General features: G+C 40.1%; 2 protein-coding genes across 10 annotated transcripts in view; one reads left to right on the top strand and one right to left on the bottom strand.

Moving 5' to 3' along the window:
* The window catches only part of LOC127951437 (G patch domain-containing protein 8), a 45,328-nt gene extending 31,841 nt beyond the window's left edge, over nucleotides 1-13,487 (top strand). For 3 of the 9 annotated variants that reach the window (XM_052549329.1, XM_052549338.1, XM_052549337.1), the window contains 5 exons: nucleotides 6,860-6,927; nucleotides 7,017-7,103; nucleotides 7,660-7,803; nucleotides 7,956-8,086; nucleotides 8,186-13,487. In XM_052549329.1, coding sequence (XP_052405289.1) covers nucleotides 6,860-6,927; nucleotides 7,017-7,103; nucleotides 7,660-7,803; nucleotides 7,956-8,086; nucleotides 8,186-12,131 — 4,376 coding nt within the window. In that variant the 3' untranslated portion in view covers nucleotides 12,132-13,487. Of the gene's footprint in view, nucleotides 1-2,393; nucleotides 6,928-7,016; nucleotides 7,104-7,659; nucleotides 7,804-7,955; nucleotides 8,087-8,185 lie in introns of those variants that run through there. The other 6 variants (XM_052549361.1, XM_052549369.1, XM_052549340.1 and 3 more) reach the window with 4 other exon arrangements.
* A 1,149-nt stretch (nucleotides 13,488-14,636) lies between these two features.
* LOC127951566 (Golgi SNAP receptor complex member 2) lies at nucleotides 14,637-20,542 on the bottom strand. The gene is made up of 6 exons (XM_052549523.1): nucleotides 20,324-20,542; nucleotides 19,815-19,879; nucleotides 18,283-18,391; nucleotides 16,689-16,821; nucleotides 16,435-16,575; nucleotides 14,637-15,654 (listed from the first exon to the last, which is right to left on the bottom strand). The coding sequence occupies exons 1-6, from the start codon at nucleotides 20,350-20,352 to the stop codon at nucleotides 15,493-15,495; spliced, it is 639 nt and encodes a 212-aa protein (XP_052405483.1). The 5' UTR covers nucleotides 20,353-20,542; the 3' UTR covers nucleotides 14,637-15,492.
* Between the last annotated feature and the right edge of the window lie 1,118 nt (nucleotides 20,543-21,660).

Genomic DNA, 21,660 nt, shown 5'->3' with positions numbered 1-21,660 from the left:
TACATATATGGAACAGCTGGAGGACCAATTTGCAACTTATTAGGTCAATTGACAACATGATTGGGTATAAAAAGAGCCTCTCAGAGTGGCAGTGTCTCTCAGAAGTCAAGATGGGCAGAGGATCACCAATTCCCCCAATGCTGCGGCAAAAAATAGTGGAGCAATATCAGAAAGGAGTTTCTCAGAGAAAATTTGCAAATAGTTTGAAGTTATCATCATCTACTGTGCATAATATCATCAAAAGATTCAGACAATCTGGAACAATCTATGTGCGTAGGGGTCAAGGCCGGAAAATACCATACTGGATGCCAGTGATCTTCGGGCCCTTAGACAGCACTGCATCACATACAGGAATGCTACTGTAATGGAAATCACAACATGGGCTCGGGAAAACTTCCAGAAAACATTGACGGTGAACATAATTCACCGTGCCATTCGCCGCTGCCGGTTAATACTCTATAGTTCAAAAAAGAAGCCATATCTAAACATGATCCAGAGGTGCAGGTGTTTTCTCGGGGCCAAGGCTCATTTAAAATAAACTGTGGCAAAGTGGAAAACTGTTCTGTGGTCAGACGAATCAAAATTTGAAGTTCTTTTTGGACAACTGGGACGCCATGTCATCCGGACTAAAGAGGACAAGGACAACCCAAGTTGTTATCAGCGCTCAGTTCAGAAGCCTGCATCTCTGATGGTATGGGGTTGCATGAGTGCGTGTGGCATGGGCAGCTTACACATCTGGAAAGGCACCATCAATGCTGAAAGGTATATCCCTAAGTTCTAGAACAACATATGCTCCCATCCAGACATCATCTCTTTCAGGGAAGACCTTGCATTTTCCAACATGACAATGCCAGACCACATACTGCATCCATTACAACATCATGGTTGCGTAGAGGGAGGATCCGGGTACTGAAATGGCCAGCCTGCAGTCCAGATCTTTCTCCCATAGAAAACATTTGGTGCATCATAAAGAGAAAGAGGTGACAAAGACAGTTAAGCAACTAGAAGCCTGTATTAGTCAAGAATGGGACAACGTTCCTATTCCTAAACTTGAACAGCTTGTTTCCTCTGTCCCCATACATTTGCAGACTGTTATAAAAAGAAGAGGGGATGCTACACAGTGGTAAACATGGCCTTGTCCCAACTTTTCTGAGATGTTGATGCCATGAAATTTAAAATCAACTTATTTTTCCCTTAAAATGATACATTTTCTCAGCTTAAACATTTGATATGTCATCTATGTTTTATTCTGAATAAAATATTGAAATTTGAAACTTCCACATCATTGCATTCTGTTTTTATTCACAATTTGTACAGTGTCCCAACATTTTTGGAATCGGATTTGTAGGTTGTATAAAATTTGTGCTCACGTGATTTTTCTAGAGTATCTTTTGCTGCTAAATTATCCACTAACCTAGTTTATAATATTATTTTTAGTCATAGTTTGATTTGTATATTTTTTCATTTGTTATTTTATATTAAAATAAAGTTGTCTGTATGTAGTGTAGTGTGTTTAACACAAAAAAGAGTTATGATCAGGTCAGCACAGAGAAGTATAGAAATTCTACATTGATAAAAAAACAAAAACAAAAAAAAACAGTGCTGGTATCGAATGGGGTTTCATATCAGTAGATACTCAGAACTCGCAGTGGTAAGAACTCAAAGGAAGTAGCCATAGCCAGAGGTTGTCATCCTAGCCAAGTCAAGTGTGTGACAGATTAGGAATGTTGCCAGTGCACACCGGAGCTCCCGTCCATCTTTTTTGTAGCTTGGCAAGTCACTCAAAAGATCAGAGTTTTTTCCTTTCTCGGTTGTCGTCATCCTGTCATACTGTTTGTGTTTAATACACTGAGCAGACAGGGAGTGGCTGATGTTATTTGCAGTGAGAGAGCTTTTCCAGATCAGATAAAGTCCTAGAGCTTCCAGCGAGCTTGAGGAAGTAGATTAGTTCCATCTTGCAGGAGAGAAAGAAGGGGTGTGGTAGAGTGAGAGCTTGTTCAAATTGTGTACACCAAATAACACGCAAATCACTTTTGTGGAAACGAGGAGAAATTGAGTCAAGCTTTCTCAGACGAAGGTGACCGGTGTATGTGTTTTGGCTTAGTCAAGTGTTAATGTTGGGAACTATTTGAGAAAACACTCACTCTTTGTGCAAAGGGCTCTGCTGCATACATGCACAAACCTACAAACAAACAAACAAAAACACATCTGTTCACCCATTCTGGTGCTCATGTCATGGTGTTTGAACTTTCTTTTTCCTTTTCTCTCTATCTTTTGGACAGAGCCTTGGTACTGAGTGTGAATTTGCTGAAATGTCTCCCCAATGCTTTGAGTTTCCATTGTATTGACTCTGTTTTTTTTACTCTTCTTTCTTTTTTACTCTTGTTTTTTAGGTAAGGTTTGTAGGACCTCCCCCACTGTATGTTTGTGTGTATGTTTGAATAAGTGTGCGTGTGGATGTTTTTCTTGAAATAATAATAACTCTCCCCCTTTTACAGTGTAGCCTAACGGCTTCTCTTAGTTCTGCTCTCTACGCTTACAATCACTAAACACTGCTTAAAATACCAGCGCTACGATTTGAATCGCATACCAAAATGGAATCAGTAAAGTATTTTATAGAAATGAATACTCAATTTTTTCCCCTCTTGATTGTGTTCAGAATTCACCCATGTTAGAATAGTTCTTGTAAATATTAGTTTAATGTATGTTTGGCTGCGATGGGGGTGTTTTGATTGGCTGAGAACATGAGATGGGGATATGATTCTGCCTCTTTCCCATGATTCCCCTGAATGGCTTGCCAGAATGAGCCTCAATCTCCTGCCCATCCTCTTTCTCCTTCCGCCTTCAATCGGTCTATCTGCCTGCGTCCACTTTTGTGAAGTGAATGTACACCTGTGGTACATGTGGGAGTGGAAATTGTATGTGCTGAGTGTGTGTGTGTGTGTGTGTGAGTGTATGTGTATCACCTAAACAAGGGGTGGGGGCTCAGGTGTTTTAGCTTGCAGGGAGTCTTCACATCATCCCACCTGCATCCCACTTCTCCTCTTATAAATGTATTTACTTGTGAAAGCCTCACCTGACCTGACCCATCTCCTTCCCCCTCTCCTGCAGAGCATGCTCGCTGTAGAGACCCAGTCTTGTGAAACTGAGTTTTAAGCAATGCAGCATACCACAAAACAGATTGGAATCGATTGTAGATAAATGGCGAGATGAAAACGCCTGTGAAACCGATCTAGTCCTCTAAAGAACGATGCGCTGCTAAAAGCTCACTCACAGCGTATGCTTCTCATAGCTCTTACAGCTGCGTGATGAAGTATGCATACGACGGCCTCTCTGTCTCAACACTCATGCAGAGCCATGGACCCGCAGGGGGGATTGGAGGAAGGCGGGAGTGGGGAGGAGGGTACTCATTTTTTGAACTTAAGTGATGGTTGATACATTTCTGTTGAAGGACAATCAACAAAGAGAGGGAAAATGAGAGAGCGGACAGCTTTAGAACCGGTTTTCAGGCTTTCCTCTGAAAACCTTTGTTTTAGAGGGAAGTCTGAAATTAGTAACTGTGTCCTCCTTACTTTATTGTGCAGGAAGCCAGAAGCCTGAAATTATAGTACCAGAAATTAGCAGTAAAGAGGAGGAGAGAATGAGTGTCAGGGATGGTGAGAGGGTATCCCTGTAATCACCCAGGCCAATTGGTAGGGGGTACACCAAAGCCCCTGCCCCCAAACCCGACCCCTAACCCTTTACCCCTTACCCTTGAACGCTCTCTTTGTGCCTCAATCTTCCTGCTTAACCAATTGGTGTTTCTTTTTTGCAGCATTATGATCCTGGCCATGTTGTGCTGATGGTAAACTTAGTGGTAAATGTTATTTTTACCCCGATTGAATTGGTTATTTTATTTTGATTTGATTTATGCTTTCATTTTTTTGTTTTGTTTGATTTTACTTCCCCCATTTCTTGTTTTGATATGACTCTCATCATCAGAGCACCAGTGTTTAATAGGCTTAAACTGTCTCTACCTCTCTTTGTATTAGTCTTCATTCTGCTGCCCGTCTCTTAGTGTTCAATATGCACTCTTTTAGAACACTCTCATTCTGTTTTTTGGGGGGTATTTAGATTTACTTCCCTGTTTTTGTTGCATTGCACCCTTTTCGTCCATTCTCATTATGTTTTTTCACTGGAATGCATAATGCTAGTGTTGACCTCACTTTGTTCCCAATGATTGTTGGGAAGGGAAAGGATTGAGATCGTTGATTTTGGGGGCCTGATTTTGGGATTCCCACCTACATTTTATTAAAAATTCTCAAACAACCATCGGAAATAATCAATATTAATCATTACAAGAAGATGCAAGACATTTCCATGTTTGCAATTATATATGGTAGAATATTACAAGACACTATAACCAGATACCTCGGTATTGTTTAGTTATACAATTCATACCAGGCTCATTTGTTATATACAGTTTCTCAGTTTTATAAAACTCTATTGTGCACCCTGGTGGTAGGATGAATCCCTCAGTGCACTTTCCTGCAAGTTCTGGTGGGGGCTGGAATCCCATCAGGCCCTTATCGTTTCCGCACACGCTCCTTTATCATTTCATTACAGGAACAGTTATACCACTGGGCTGAAACTCAAGTCTCTCTCTGCCACAAATTAGACTGTTAATTAAGTTTCGAAATTGTAATGCAGGTCTTTCTTCTCAAGGGCTCAGAATTAATGCTTTATCTATCATGACTCAAAAAAAGCTTTCTCAGAATGTATTTGCATTACTGATGTCTTAATTCCTTTTAATTTAGAGAAATGTAAAAGACGTATTTATAAAGGTTGAGTGTTAAGACAGAGATATTTTTCACTCGGTTTTCAAAGGATTCTGGGGTTCTGTTTGAACTTGAATCAGAAACTGATTTTAAAATTATAGGCAATACCAATGGACCAATAATTATTTTCATATTATGGTAAATTTTGAAAATCGACACCAAAAAGTTGTCTTTGTCAGTGTATTTAGGCCTCACACAATTATAATGTTCATGGGTAATGTAATTATATATAAAGAATTATATATAATTACATTTTATGATATTATTCGAGAAGAACATCCTTAAATATCCATCTGATTTGAAAAAAAAAATCCCTAATATTAACCTTCTTCTTGGTTTGTGGATGTGTAGAGCTCCTAGCCCTTTAGTGTGTTCAGTTACATCCCAATGTTATTCAGAAGTTTTTCTTTTCTTTTGTCATTAGATCAGTCCAAGGGTATAAACTGATCCTGCTTTTAACTTTAATGACCCCCATCCCCCCACCCCCGAAACAACAAAAATTGTCAAAAAAGAGGAAGACTTACAGAAATAAAAAAACTGAAATCCAAATGATTGATTGGAGTCTGATTGACTGTGACAATGGTGCTAGCCTGTGCAGACACAAATGATTATGACTTCTGTTCTTGTGCCTTTTCTCCTTTATTTGAGACCCCCACCCTTTCCTGTCTCTGTGTCTGTATGTTTGCCACCCCCACCCCATTCCCACACTCTCCCAGGTAAGTACATCCTTTCCCCAACCCTGCACTGTCACCATGGCAACCTCTGGCCTTTGACGTCACTCTGCTGCTGTAGCTCAGTGCTTGTGTCCTTATCCTCTCTGTCTTTGTCTCACTCCCTGTGTCTCTTTCTTTCTCTCTCTTTCTGCTTCGTTTGGCTGGTTATGAGTGGATTAAGCAATTATGTGTCAATCTTCAATGTAGTTTTGATTGTCCTTTTTTTCTTTTGTTTCATTCTGATTTGTGTTCATTTTTCTGATGTTACTTTTCCTCTGATCTAGGTCTTTTCACAGCTTGTGTATATAAAACATGACACACTATGACTATCAGTAAAACAGAGTACTATTTCAGGATATCATATGGGTCATAAACCTTAATTTGCATCTAGGTGTGGCCTGCAGTCAGCTAGAAAAATGAGTCGATGAGCAGAGCTCAGAGAGGGTTCAAACCTAGAAAAACTAGAAAAATGGGTGTGTACAAAAAAAAAGTAATATGGAATGCATACTGTGGATCAGGCAGTCAGTGTCATTGCAGTCCTGTGAAAAGATACAGTGAATTCTGATACCTACTCCCTACGGCAACCCAAATGCCTCCCTGTCAAATCAGTTAAAGGGTTAGTTCACCCAAAATCAAAATTATGTCATTATTCACCCATGTATACCGTGCACACAGTTTCAATGGAGGGACTGAGAGCTCTCGGACTAGATCTAAAATATCTTTGTTGATGAACGGAGGTTGTATGGGTTTGGAACTACTACTGAGGGGGAGTTATTAATGACATAATTTAGATTTTTGGGAGAACTAACCCTTTAAGAACATGAGTTGAACAGAACACAATGCATACTGCATTGAGACATGGCTCAAAAGAAAAGGGAGGGAGATAACAGAAATATTGAGGAAGTAAGAAAGGAAGCATAAAGACCTCCTTAAGCAGGCCACTGTAGAGACGCTGTAGCAAATTCATTTAAAAAACTTTGGCCCAACCTTCCCCTCCTTGTTTTCCATTCCTCGCTTTTTCAGGGTATTACAAAATAAATTTGCAGCAAACTCAAATGGTAAACAATTCAAATTAGGCTTAGTTACAATCACATCGCAGCACCTGGAATGGCCTTTCAGAGGAGAGCTGCACATGAAGCTGTGAGAATGGCTAGAGGTTGGTTCACTGTAGCTTTCTGGTCTCTTGCACTTGAAGGCAGTCTCTCTAACCCAGCACTCTGTGCTCTAAGCAGGCTGTCCCGCCCCGAGTTTTCTCTTGCATCGAAACAAAAGTCTAATCTCTGCCCTATCTCTCTCTCTGCCTCTCTGCCTCTCCCCCTAACCTCATAGGACGAACTGACCCTGTGCCTATCATCCTCAAATATGACGTCATGGGAATGGGACGCATGGAAATGGAGGTGAAAAGATTGTTGTTTCTGCTTTTCTTACTTAATGTTAAAGTTAATGTATGACCTTCTAACCATTTTGTGTATGTGTGTGCCCACAGCTGGACTATGCAGAAGATGCCACAGAGAAGCGCCGGGTGTTGGAAGTGGAAAAAGAAGAGACAGAGGAACTGCGTCAAAAATACAAGGTAAAATTCTATGATAGCAGCATTATTCATTGCCCATTTCTGTCATTCTAAAAAAAAAAAAAAAAAAAAAAAAAAAAAAAAGGTAAAAATCTATGCACATAATTTATCTTACTTTACAGTCCTCCCCAATTCCCTGTTTTGTCATAGAGTAGCTATGAGACTTCGAACAATTCACAATTCTGTGAATGTTTGAGATCGATTTGTAACAGTCACTACCCTTGGACAGATACAAAGCTTCTCTTGTTCCACTGCAGTTCAACCCACATACAAGCAAACATACAAAAAAATTATTGAGGGTAACTGTGGGTAACGGAAGCAAAGTGTGTCTCTCTCTAAAGCTGTATAGTGTTTGACATCATGAACTTGTTGATATGTATGCTGCATTCTCCTTCACACAAACTCAGTGTTTTTTGACAAACTATCCTACATATGCAGTACATGACTCTACATGTTTTTTTTTCCTTTTGCCACTAATACCAAAAATTGCCTGTGCAAGTCCGTTTCCATACCAATTAACCCTCAGACCATTATTATTTCATGATATGTTGTTTTGCAGGACTATGCAGAGAAGGAAAAGGCCATCGCTAAAGCTTTAGAGGACCTGAGGGCCAATTTCTACTGTGAACTGTGTGATAAGCAATACCAGAAACATCAGGAGTTTGACAATCACATCAACTCCTACGATCATGCACACAAGCAGGTATGAGAGATTTACATGACTTTACTTAACAGCATGAAATTTTGAACAAATTTAAATATATATATATATTATTTTTTACATTCAAATATTAAATTATCTTGTGATGCTACATCCCATAACAAGTTCTTATTCCTCTCTGATTAATCGTACAGAGACTGAAGGAGCTGAAGCAGAGAGAGTTTGCTCGGAATGTGTCTTCTCGCTCCAAGAAGGATTGCAGGAAACAGGAGAAGATGTTGCGGCGGCTTCATGAATTGGCCGAACAGAGGAAACAGCGAGACCTGTGAGTAAAATTAAGTCTGCCTTCTACTGTTTTTGAAGGAAGTATTGCCAGTTGTAGCTCAAGATCTCATGTGTCTCATCTCTTTACCTTACTTCTCAGTGTCCCTGGTAGTGGTCCCATGTTTAAAACTACCACAGTGGTAGTAGATGGAGAGAAGGGGGAAGACTCCATTGATGGTGTGCCTATGACAGTGGATACCAACACAGAGGCTATTGAAGATAAGGGAATCTGTGGTATTAGTGGTCAAAGCTCCCCTACAACAAGCCTTGCCATCAGTTTTGGTTTTAACAAAACTAGCTCTTCCCCAACACCTTCTGGAGGCTCACAGGCTCCCAAAGTGAGTGTCTCCTTCTCTTTTGCTAAGAAAGCCCCAGTCAAACTAGAGACGACTGCAGCTTTGTTTGTAGACCACGGTGAAGAGACAGTGGAAGGAGAAGAAGGTCAGGAAGAGGGAGGAGAAAAGACTGGAGGAGAGGACGTAAGCGTGACATCCACCACTGATATCCCCCAAGCAGCTCCAGGAGAAGGAGGAGGAGGTGGTGGAAGTAGTGGGAGTGGTGGGAGTGGTGGAAGTGGCGGAAGTGGTGGTGAGGGTGAGGAAGAGCAGTCACAACAAGATGATGGAGCTGCCCTGGCCTCAACTTTGAACAAACTGAAGATGATGATGAGAAAGGAGGAAGGTTACTCTGGACAGGAGCCACAATATTACCATTATGTACCACCTGCACATTGTCGGGTCAAGCCGCATTTTCAGTTTCTGCTTTTCATGAAGGCTTCAGACCAGTGTGATAGCAAGAAAGAGGATGTGGATGGAGTAAAAGATGAGAAGGCACCACCAGGTAACGACGGAGAGCAAAAACATATCAGAGTCAGTAAATGCACATCTGAAAAAGATGTGGAGAAGGAACCTGCACTGACACAAAACACAAATCCTTCTCCCACATCAGCTAAATTGATGACAGAGGAAGAATCAGGTAGTACACCTGCAGGGCCAAGTGATGCAGCAGTGGAAGATAACTTGTCCCAGCAAGCTGATCCAAAGCAATCAATGTCCGAGCTTACATACACAGGTCCCCGCATACCAACTGGGCCTTTCTTTCCTGTGCTAAGTAAGGATGAAAGCACCACCTTACAGTGGCCTTCTGAATTGCTGGAGTTTACCAAGGCTCAGCCATCCCTCTCCTACAGTTGTAATCCTCTTTACTTTGACTTCAAACTGTCAAGAAACAAAGGAAACTGGGCAGGCAAAAACAGCAAAACTGCCAAGCCAGTTAGCACTGATGGACAAGAGGGGTCTAAGCATGAAAACACAGTCAGTGCTCCTGTCACTAGTGGAGAGACTTGCACTGTTACAACAACTGCAGGACCCAGTACAGTTCAAAAGGAACAACCACCCTTGGAATTGGAGGGTGCTGAGAGTGTGAACAATGAGCAGAAATTACAAAGTAATGAAGATGTGTCTGCAGGGTCTAAGAAAAAGAAAAAGAAGAAGAAACACAAGAAGTCAAGCAAGCATTCCAAACAAAAAGAAAAGGCAGCACTGGAGGGGGAGTTAGAAAAAGATATTCCAGGAGAGAAAACTAAAAAGAAGAAGAAACACAAAAGAAAGAAAAGCAAAAATAAACCACATAGCACTGATGACATCGAAGCAGAGGGAGGCGACATGAAGGAAAAAGAGAAAGACAAGGATGACAAAGATGGAGTAGCCATCTCTCAGTCATCAGGAATAAGCACATCCCATGAAGGAGGAAAGAGAAAACGTTCCCACAAAATGTCTCAGCAGTCTGGAGTTGAGGAAAGCAGTGCAGGAAAGCCTAGCTCTACAGATGAACACAATGGTGCTAAACGTCTGAAACCTGACACCAATACACCTGCCGCTTCCTGCTCTTCATCAGCCCAAAAGAGCATAAGTGGAGGTCGACCTCCAAGTAGTGACAGCGAGGAGGATGGTGGATCATCCTCTCAACGTTCTAGACCAGCTCGCCGTCGCTCCACACCACCACGTGAGCAGCGAAGACACGGCAGTGACGATTCTGGACGATCAGGACGTTCACGTAGTAGGTCGTCTCGTCGAGGAGACCATAACCACAGACGTCACAGAGGTCAAAAATCACGCAGTCAATCTTACTCGAGTAGCTCTGAACGTTCCTCAGCTGGGAGCAGTGCTTACAGTCGCCATAGCCATAGCTACTCAGACAGCTATAGTGACTACAGTGATGAAGACCGTCGCCGCAGCTCAAGAAGACCTTCATCAGACTCAGACTATGAAAGGCGTGATAGTGGGCGATCCCACAGGCGACACTACACCTCATCTTCTTCAGAGGAGGACTCTCGTTCACGATCACGCTCACGCAGCCGCAGGAAGCATGATCGGCGGAGACACCAACGGAGCAGTAGTCGCAGCTCCAGTCGTAGTAGTAGGAGTAGCAGCGCTCGTTCTTACAGACGCAGCAACTATAGTCGCAGCCGTAGCTCTGCTAGTCGTTCATCTAGCTCCACCAAGGGCTCTCCACATCGGCACGGTCACAGTCGCCGATCTGACAGCTCGACACGGAGGCGGAATTTCAGCCGTTCACGAATCTACCGTTCCCAGTCTCCAAGGTCCTCTTCTCGCTCACATACCCGAAACAGCAACTCTTCATCGGCACAAGGAACAAGAGGTAGTGGGGGTGCTTCCTCAAAGGATGGAGGAGGGGCTGCAGAACATCGAAATTCATTCACAGCTCGTCAACTCTTGGAGAAAATCCAATCTAAAAAAGGAGGGGATGAATCTGGTATTGGCACCAAGACAGGCCTCAAGTTCAAGGACCCTCCACGGGGATACTTTGGGCCCAAACTCCCCCCTGCCCTTGGAAACAAAAGTATGTTGCCCCTTTTTGGCAAACTCCAAGCAGGGAAGAAGCTACCATTACTTCCTTTTACACGTTTAACTGAGGGTGAAAAATCGAAGCAGGGGAACAATTCGGATAGTAACGAAGTTATCCTTGTAGAACCCATTCGTGAGTTTCCCCCACCACCTCCTCCACCTCAGCCACCAGTTCAACAACAACAAAAGCAGCAATTGGAGGAAGAGGCTGTATCAAATGCTGCAGCATCTGAAGAGACAAAACATCCACCCTCAGACCCTCCTGCCCTTCATGAGTCTCAGCCTCAATATGAGCAGGATCCAGCGATGATGATGTCACAATACCAAGGTGAACCAACACAAGACCCCAATAATCCCATGTTGGATGGACATTTAATGGTTTCTGAAATGGGTCCCCAGCCTACTATGCACACCTACCCTGGTTACCTTCCCAACATGGAGGATGGGGAAATGGGCATGGAAGCTGAAGAGGATGGTCTTGCACCTTTAGAAAGTCAACCAATCACCTTTACCCCAGAGGAAATGGAGAAATACAGCAAGTTGCAGCAAGCAGCTCAACAGCACATTCAACAGCAACTGATAGCCAAGCAGGTGAAGACCTTCCCCTCAGCTGCACATGCTGCAGCAGCAGCTAACTTGGCAGCGGTGGCTAACCTTGCCCCGGCACCACCGCCACCACCAGCTGCACTGCAGCCTATCCACATTCAGCAACCCACAGTTTCTGCAGCTTCTGCTAACTCTATTACTACAGTGCAGCACGCCATCCTGCAACACCACGCTGCTGCCATGGGACTCCATCCCCATAACCCACATCATCCCCACCATGCCCAGCTAGCCCAGGTGCATCACATACCTCAACATCATCTAACCCCTATCTCATTGTCGCATTTAGGCCATTCTTTGGGTCATTCACTGGGTCACTCTTTAGGACACACTGGCTTGATTCCTGCCCACCACACTGCCTTCCTTTCAGGCCAACCCATACATATTATACCAGCCTCTGCACTCCATCACACTCCTCTTGCTTTACACCACTTCCCACATGCTGCCCTTTACCCAAATCTCTTTGTTCCTCGGCCAGGCACTGCTGCGGCAGCAGCTGCTCTACAGTTACACCCATTTCTTCACCCTATCTTCTCAGGGCAGGACCTTCAGCATCCTCCAAACCATGGATCCTGAAAATCCATCTCCTCTCAAAGAAAGGGCCTGGCCCAGCAGTGCGAAGCGTGGGTTTCACCATTTGGAGACCCACTGTCCCTTACATGCTCTGCTCCCTTAAAGATACTTCAACAGGGCCGTGTAGGAGTACACTTAAATTGAGGAAAGAATAAGATGATCTTGGCTACCTTTTGAGATTGTAATTAAATTGTATGGCCTGAACCAGAAGGTAGGTTGGAAGGTCGACATATGTAACATCGTATATATTTTCACACAAGGAGTATGAGTTGCAAGAGTTGGTTTATAGTCCAAGACATGGATCTTCATGGATCAACTAGGAAACCACTGGCATATTGTTTAATTGTCTATGGTATGTCATCTATTTTTGTTAATTTGTCTAATGTGTTTATATATCCAGAAGCCCACTGGCTGAAGCCATAATCAAGAACTTCATGTAGGCTTTTTAGTTTGGTTTGCTACAGTTGTTATGGGTGGTCATTTTTGGAGACTTGGTTTTCTGTGTACTAAGCATTCATGAAAGTTGCAGAGTTTATTAACTCACTGTATGAATATGCAAAGATACACTTCAGCCTGCTTTATAAAACCAGTCTGTGATAAACTGATGACTGGTTTGTTGAAATATTATAATATTTGATCATTTTCAGCTCATTCCAGTTATCAAAAACAGTTTGATCAAAGGGTTTCACAAAACATGAACAAGATTTTTCAAATAAAAGCCATACTCAGCACTCAACTGTGTTAAGCTATTTTTGCTGATTGGTTGTAAATCACTATAAATTATCTGAAAATGGTGAATAGAACAGACATGTTGATGTCAAATGATTTGTAATGTCACAGGCTGGTGAAACTATGTAACAGGTTACACTATGGGATTTGAAGGTTCCCATCCCTTGTTGAAATTGTGAAATCTTGCACTGAAAAATGTACATTAAGATGCTGTTTTTGCATCTTGTAATAACTGTATGATTGTAGTATTCTGCAATATTTTTATTTTCCATTTGATTTTAAATTATTTTCATCTTTCTTTTTTTCTGAATGTGTTTTCTTTCTGTACAATTAGTTAACTGTAAATAAAGTTAACGTAGTGAAACTATGTAAAATAAAGGTTTGTAACACCTGTTTAAAAATGCTAATAAGAAAATAATGAAAAAATGGATGAAAAAGCATATGTAAACATGATCAGGGCTGGTACGACCAAGGTCAGGAGTGTCTTTGGACAGTGGATGGATAGCAGAATTTGGCAAAACTTGTTGACATTGTTGTACTGTAAATGGCAGCAATGACATTAGCTTCTTTCTTTCTTTTTTTTTTTTTTTTATTCCTCTGCATCAGCAAATAAAAACTTTTGACTTGTAATTCTGGTGTACAGGTGTGATTAATTTATTGAAGTGTGTGTGTGTGTGTGTGTGTGTGTGTGAATATATATATATATATATATATATACATATATATATATACATATATATATACATATATATATACATATACATATATATATATATATATGGTAGTAAAAAAAAAATGTCATAGTATGAAAATGTTGCTACAGCAAACCACCTTTTATGGTTGCATACAGCTGCATAATATTCTATCAAGATTTCAAGTTAACTTATACTAACATGCCATAATTTAAACATCAGCACCACCAGATATTTGCAATGAAATTAGATTAGAGAAATATAGAATAAATGAAATTTCACTCTCTAATGACAAGCTGTCTATTTTGCAAACCACCATGAACCTTTCCTTCACTATATAAGAAGTGGTGAACCCCAGGAAGTGCAAGCCATCAGAAGAGGACGTGCAATCTGTGCCTGATATTGTTTTCATTGGACAAATAAATTCAACTGTGGGCATATGTAATAATAACCTAAAAAAGTAGCATACAAAAATTGTTTGTTTTGCCAATCACATGACAATAAAACTATGGCTATGCATAGTCTGGTCAGTGCGTAGGTATGGATTTTTATTGGCAATATTAAAATGCCCATCAAACATAGGTATTTCAAATGTTGTACCAGAATTGCTTGAACTATTTCTGTCCATACGAAGATTTTCTTCTCTGTGGAATGTTCTGCACGCGTTTTGTCGCGAAATCTCTTTTGAACCATATAAAGTGGCTAACTTGAATTTATGACACTCTTATCCTTATTGTAGGTGTAATTGTGTGAGTGTAAACTTTACTAAGGGTTTGGCAAGGTAGCCTAATTAATCACCCCAAAGAAATTCATCCACACATTCAATTGTAAAGCTGTCCTGGCTCTTAACACTAGATGGCACTATTGGAGGGGAATCAAGTCTCTTAAAGAGACTGTTTTCACAAGGAATCATTTGAAGGAAGTAATTTTCTATGTGAAATATCAAGAGTATTCAATTACCACTGCTTACAGATTACAAAGGTGGGCCTTTAAGACCTTAAAATCAGTATTTGGTCGATAAATAAATTAGTTCTACTCTTCTAATTTGATGATCTGTCCGTCTGACAATGACTCCAGTGAATAGAACTGTAGGAGAATATTTTTTTATTATTAACTTGCACATCATTTTTCACAAATAATACAAATTTAAAATAAAATGAGTCTACATTAAGAAATGATGTGGTATTTTTTTGATGCATGTCTGTTGCAGGAGGATATTGTTGAGGATTTGCTGCTGGGGTCTTGAGCATGTGTGAATGTGCGCACACTGAGCGTCAAGATCCATGCAGCAGATGTCCAATAAGACGTCTCATTTCCTGTTTGCCGGAGGCTGTGGCTCCTGCTTAGATCCAGGCGTACACACTCGCAGTTTAACAACATGAAACAAGTGTAGAGTTTTACATCTCAGGGCAGCTGGATGTATGTGGCTATTTGAGTTTATTGCACAGACATTTGTATTTAGAGGTTAGAACCTTTATGAACAACACAGTACACAGCACTGAATAACCAAATATTTTTGATTTGTTGTCCACATGGCGGCAATGAAGAGCCAGATAACACCAATTCTCTAACCATTAAATTTTAAATTAAATTATTATTTTTTATTATTATTTGCTCCAATGCTTCTATAATGCCGGCGACAATAAAGGTTTTAGTTCAGTCTGGACTCCAAGATAAAGAGCAGTAAGACAAATTTGCTGCTTATTTCAGAATTAGCTTAGAGGAAAGTTATGAAAGGATTTCAAAACACATTTAAAGACGAAAGACTAGAGACACAAATGGTTTGTGATGTTGAGAGTGGCAGTCGTCCTGCAAAGAGGCAGTTCTGTTGTGTTTCTTTCAGGACACCTGTGCAGTTTCCATAGATGTGATGCATGTGGCATGAAAACGGGAATGATCCACTGACGCGATCGAGCAGCAGGGTCGGATAAAGCCGGGAGAGTTCAGCTCAGGTATTTCACCACCAGGAACATGACAAAGCAAGTAGCCAGCATTCCAGCCATCATGATGAACTTGTCCTGTGTCGCTCGCTTCTCAATGAACCGCATGACCGTGTTCGACAAACCCAACATGTTCGCCACATCCAACATCTTCTTATGGGTACCCTAAAAAAACAGAAGGTGTGGAATGTCACTACAAATCTGCCGCACCAAAACAGACACGGAGAATGATTTAATCAGTTAAGCGCTAACATTTAGAATAAGTTCTTCAATTTATTTTACTTCGAGCTTTGTAGTCTCACCAAATCACCAAGACAATTCAAACGATTTCATGATATTGAATTTAGAACTGTTTCACAGCCATCACGGTTACCAGAAATAAATTTACCCAGCGAGGGTCAATCCGGAAGCCAAAACACGGATGTGTGAAATTGGCCTATAGTATTTAATTTTTTTCTGTGAACACCGTGAGCAACAGATAAGCTTTCATTCACTCAGTAAAATATCTGAGGTACACATCACCCCCCATTTCCCCAAAAGCACAGGCAAGGCAGTCTCTCACGCTCCGAGATAATCAGAGGAGCTTCAGGAAGAGCACACACTCCTCCCTGGAAACACACAGTCAGTGTCAATATGTGCATACATAACCTCAAACCAGTGGTGTCGTTGATAGCAAAACCTCAAATGTTTTCCTTAACGGATATAAAGCAGAAATAATATATATTTAATGAAAAAATTACTGTCGATTTAATTGAAAATGGTTAGATCTGTAGTGTCAACTAATTTGATTTGGGTATCATTAAAATGATTGCATCAGCCATCAGCACTTTATCAGTCAAGCACTATTTGAAATGTTTAGAAACACCCTGATAAGAGGATGGGAACACAAATCCCCCTTCCTGGTGTCTAGTTCAATCCGCCCTGTGTTGTGAGCGTCACACACACCTTAAGCGTGCTCCTCTGGTCTCTCAGGCCGTTAAGGATGCTGGAGCCGGAGCCCAGCAGGTCGTCCATTCCTCTGTGAGCGTTCTGTAGACTGCTATTAAACTGCAGGGTTTCATCAATAGGGATGGAGGTGTCTGCATCCTACACATAAAAAGCACACAGCACTGTCAAACTCTTGCCTTCTAAGTAGTGTGATGTGCGTTTATAGACAGAGAAAGTATGCAGAAGAATGTGTGTGTGTGTGGTCTACTGACGTTTGTTGTGAAGCTCCGGCTCAAGAGCTCCTCTCTTTCTCTCTCCTGAGCCTCGCGAGCGTAGCGTCTGTGCTGGAAGTTCCTCAGGGCTGTCTGAAGATGCTGCACATCATACTTTAACTGATCAACACGCCTACAGAAAGAAAAACACACTGAGTGTTCCACAGGGCTTGCTTGGTGATGCAACAGTTGTAGACTACCTGCTCATTTATATAGAAAGAAGTGCTTTTCACATCTTGTTTACACCACTCGGGACTGTGGCCAGCTATTAATTAAAATTAATAAAAATCTAGTTTACATTTTGTTTACATTTTATATTCACATTCATTAATTAGATGAAAAAATCAAGTAACATTTTTGAAAAATGATAAAACATTATTATTATTATTAATATTATGATCACACTGTTGAAATGTTTTATTTGTAAATGTTGTTTTTAAATGACCATATTGATAAATGTCACATTTATTTTTGAAAATTCTTTTAAAATATATTGCAGTTGTTATTATACATAATTCCAATAATGATAACATTAAAAAATATAGTTATTTTTAATTCAAAATGGTTTAAATTATTATATATGCTATACTGCTTAAAAATACTATCATTTCTATTTTAAAATAATGATTATCTAGCTAAAAATGCTATTTTTTTTCTTTTTAATTATATAAAATATATATAATATTTGAAAATAAAATATTTTTATTATATAAAATCTGAAAAAAACAATTGTTTTAGGGTCAATGAAAAACATTACAGGACAAGTACAAATCTGAACAAATGGGTCGACTGGGTGCAGCAGACAAAATCCTTATTGTTGAGCTGTTTGGACTTAAATGCATAAAACCCATGGGTTATTAGAACAGATAAAAATATAACAATCACTTCAATGACAAAAGTGTCTGAAGCTCCCTCTGTTAAACTAGAATTCACATTGTTAAACTAACTTATTAATGTTAACCTGAAATGTGAAAAGCCTCGGTTGTTTCTGGATAGCGTGAGTGTTTGAGGTCATCCACACACACACACACACACGCGGTCACACAGGAAGAGTCTGCTCTTGGTCTGTAACAGGTGTGTTGGCCTCAGCTGTGTTTGTGCAGTGCTTTAGCCAGGCTTTGCCACAATGGCGGGAATGTTGGTGATGAGGTGACTGCAGACAGCATGTTTTCACTGGATCCCACATTCAACACAAACACTCTTCACCTTCATCACCTAACATTATTCTTCTTTTGGCAGGGGCTTTCTTATTTAAAGTTATTTACATTATTTATTTACTAGAAGATCAATCCACCCAGAGCAACTCATGTTCTTATGGGTTACGTCATAGTAGAGAGGCCTCCTGATCTTTGAACCTACAACGTTTAGGCAGTCATCTATCCAACACTACTATAGTCCAGTTCCACATACTCACATACTGGACTGTGTGTGTGGTTAATGATTACAGATCAAACTGGATTATAATTTTATCTTCCGACAGGAAGAATCATTTGCTCTAGTTGGCTATTCTCCAGAAACCAACCTCAGTTTATGACGAGGATCTTTGCATCATTCAAGAAGGCACTATTTGGGATATTTGTACCGATGCACTCACAGTTTTGCATTTTGCCGGCGGTTTGGCGGCTCTTTACTGGCTAGTATCTCGAGACGCTCCAGCTGATTAAAGATCTGGTCAATTCTTGCTTGAAGTTCATTCTCAAGTACTGCAAGGAAACACAACCATCAGAAACGTAAGTACACAAACAGCAAACAGTTTTATCACACATGCAGTCTGCCCTGACCCCCACGCTCTGAGACAATGCAATCTCACACTGGCTCTCACACAGACATACGTATGCACACGTTATGCATCCATCCCGCCTATGACATCTCATATGATGTTATCTTATTCAGATTCACCACAGAACCACAACACTCCACATGTCTCGCCCTCCAGCATCTGCATGAGACTGAGACTTCTCCATGCCCCCACACTATCACTCCTCCCTGTCCTTCCTGCCGCGGCACCAGCCTGGCTACAGGACAATCAGCCGGTCAGTGGCACCACCATGACACCATGCTCCAAGCAGATCGGTTGGAGCCGGTGTAGATGCGGTTTTACATCTAGATTATCCGATCACGAGTGAAAAATACCGGGGTAAATGGGGGCGATATGATTACTGAAACCACATTAGGAGGTCATGGTAAACATGCAGTGGATGTTGTGGTGGTCACATGTAACCACACAAGTTGTTAATCGTTACACACGTGTAAAAAAGATTGGGGTCTCCAAAAAAGCACTGTAGGCCTAAATAGATAAACCATTGGCACAGATGGTCTATACAAACTAATTAGCCTTATGAACCTATCGGGAAATGCAACACTGGACCGGATACATGTCAAAATATCCTGGTGTTATGTCTGGTGCACTTTCTTAGTTTTTCTAATATGTTGCAAAATAATAATAATAAAATGTGATTTATATAGGGATTAAATAAAAAATAAAAAACCTGAGAGTAGGATAATCTCGTAATTACATTCATTGCAAATATACGTTAACCGAAATGGTTTGTTGTAGGTCTGCACAATTATGTCAGACCTACAACAATTGTCGATTATTCCCTTGAAATTTTAATTGGGATTATTAATTATGATTATCACAATTTACATTGAATTACATTGAATGATGTTTATATATACAGATTTTGTATATAGTATATAAATCGCTATATAGTATATATTTATATATACATTGTATAAAACATCTATACATGAGTGTACTGTAAGTATTTGCTAGAAGCAGATTTTTTCCCCACCACAGGATTTATTTCAAATAATTTATTTATTTTGACACACTTCCCATTCTGCTAGCCATTTATCTAAAACATTCCAGCCAATTAATTGCTTGAAACAGAAATGGAAAAGCTAATGTAGTCAAAAAATACTAATCTGAAATAATGAAATCTCATTTGGATGACGTTCATGATTATAAACCACACTGCCCAGCTCTAATTGTCATTATGCTTTGGAGTATATGTCCTGTTTGCATCCTCTCGTCTCTGTGGGATTGAGGATATTTATTTACTTCCCCTTACACACACACACACACACACACACACACACACACACACACACACACACACTTACAGTGGACTGATTGTCGATCTGTTGTCTCCAGTCGCCCCATCTGTGACTGAACATCCTGAATTTGTCTAAAAGTTAAAGACATGGACGAGTGAAAAAAGAGATTGAGTTAAATACACTGGGCATTATTAAAGTCATGATTCACTGAATGAATGGGCCCTTCAGGTTCTTACAGGAGTCCCTCTATCTAGTGTAAGGTCTCTGCGGTCACACATTATAACCATTATACAAGCTCTATCTTACTGACAGTACAAACACACGTTTGGTGAACACACTAAACAGCTGACAGAACGTGATGAAGCATAATATCAACCAAACATCCTGATTGAAAGTCATAAAGTAAACAAAAAGAATAGAGAAATCTACATCATCATTAATTCACACATGCTGTCAAACCAAAGCAGCTTATATTGCATTTCCATACAACAGATTTCAGAGTCCTTTATATGTTACATGTTATATCGAGTTTGCTGGTAAGCCAACTAAATCAGCAGCAGTATGAACAAACTCACTTATTGGTCTGATGGTAAAGCGTATCCATCTTCAGTGACCGTTAAAGACGCCACCAAAACACGGTAACAAAACAAACAAAAGCCTGTAAACGAAAGTTATGCAATGTATTATTTTCTCCGTTTCGTTTAGGTCCACATTGAGCTGTCAAGCATACACATCATCAGGAAAAAGGACCTCTTTTAGGCGCCTTCTCCGCCTGACTAAAAACACTCCGCTAGAAAGAACAGCGCCAGCAGTGGCGGGTGGTTTTCAACATTACCTATCTAATTTCAGTTAGTTAGTTAGTTAGTTAGTTAGTTAGTTAGTTAGTTAGTTAGTATGGTATTAAACATTACTTTCTTATTTTTTTTAGTTAGTTACAGTAAGGTACAACAGACAAAGGTTAAAATACATTCAGAACTACAGTAATATAGTGTAAATGAAAGACAACTTATCAAGTGAGATAGACTAACAATTATAGAAATAAGCATTAAAAATGACTTCTTATTTGAATAGAGAATCTTGAAAAAGTAAACCAAAAATTAAACCATCATGATAGCCTAAATTATTTATTTATTTGTATTTTGTATTTGTATTTTATTTATTTGAGGTGACATTAAAGGTAAGTGCTATACATTAATACCAATATTGTCTATAAGGACTACATATATGACTGAATTAATGTTGAAAAACATTTTACCTGATCAGTGAGACACATGAGGTGAAAGAGCCTTTATGCTAAAAAGGTTTCAAGTTTCAAGTGCAATTTCAAGTTTTCCTTTCTCACTGGAGTGTTACAAACTGTTAGTGAATAGAGACGCTGGCTGCGTGTTTCATTGTGAAAGTGAAATTACTTTGTTTGTTCTTCCAAAAGAGGCCACAACTTGAAATAAGTAGTTAAGTTATATTTATGACACTGTTCCAGAGCTGTTTCCTGAAACAGTAATCTACAATGTTTCTGTGCACAAAGGTTGTTTCTATAAAGTGGGACAATTTCAACTTTGCAAGGACAGTCTGGTGCTTCTGACTCACAGCCTGTAAGTACGTTTAAATAATTAAATAATTTGCCACTGATGATTCAAACATGAGTTTTGAGCAGAGTAGAGTAGCATTTGTTGCTTTTCCGATCACAAATGCAGACATGGTTTTATATTTATGCAGCACGATATGCAACACATAAAAAAACAGTATAAGTATTATAATCAGTGATTATGTCCCCACTTGATGCTACAAATACCTCGTTTGTAATGGGTTTTATTGTTTCGTTTTGTTTTGTTTTCGGGACTCAGCATCACAGTATGATGACGAGGGGCATAACATTTCCGTCACATGCTTGAAGTATTCAGCCAATCACAAT

The sequence above is a fragment of the Carassius gibelio genome, chromosome A3 (assembly GCF_023724105.1).
Source record: "Carassius gibelio isolate Cgi1373 ecotype wild population from Czech Republic chromosome A3, carGib1.2-hapl.c, whole genome shotgun sequence".
In the NCBI taxonomy this organism is placed as follows: domain Eukaryota; kingdom Metazoa; phylum Chordata; class Actinopteri; order Cypriniformes; family Cyprinidae; genus Carassius; species Carassius gibelio.
Note: the sequence above shows the minus strand (reverse complement) of the source record. Positions and strands in the feature narration are given on the sequence as shown.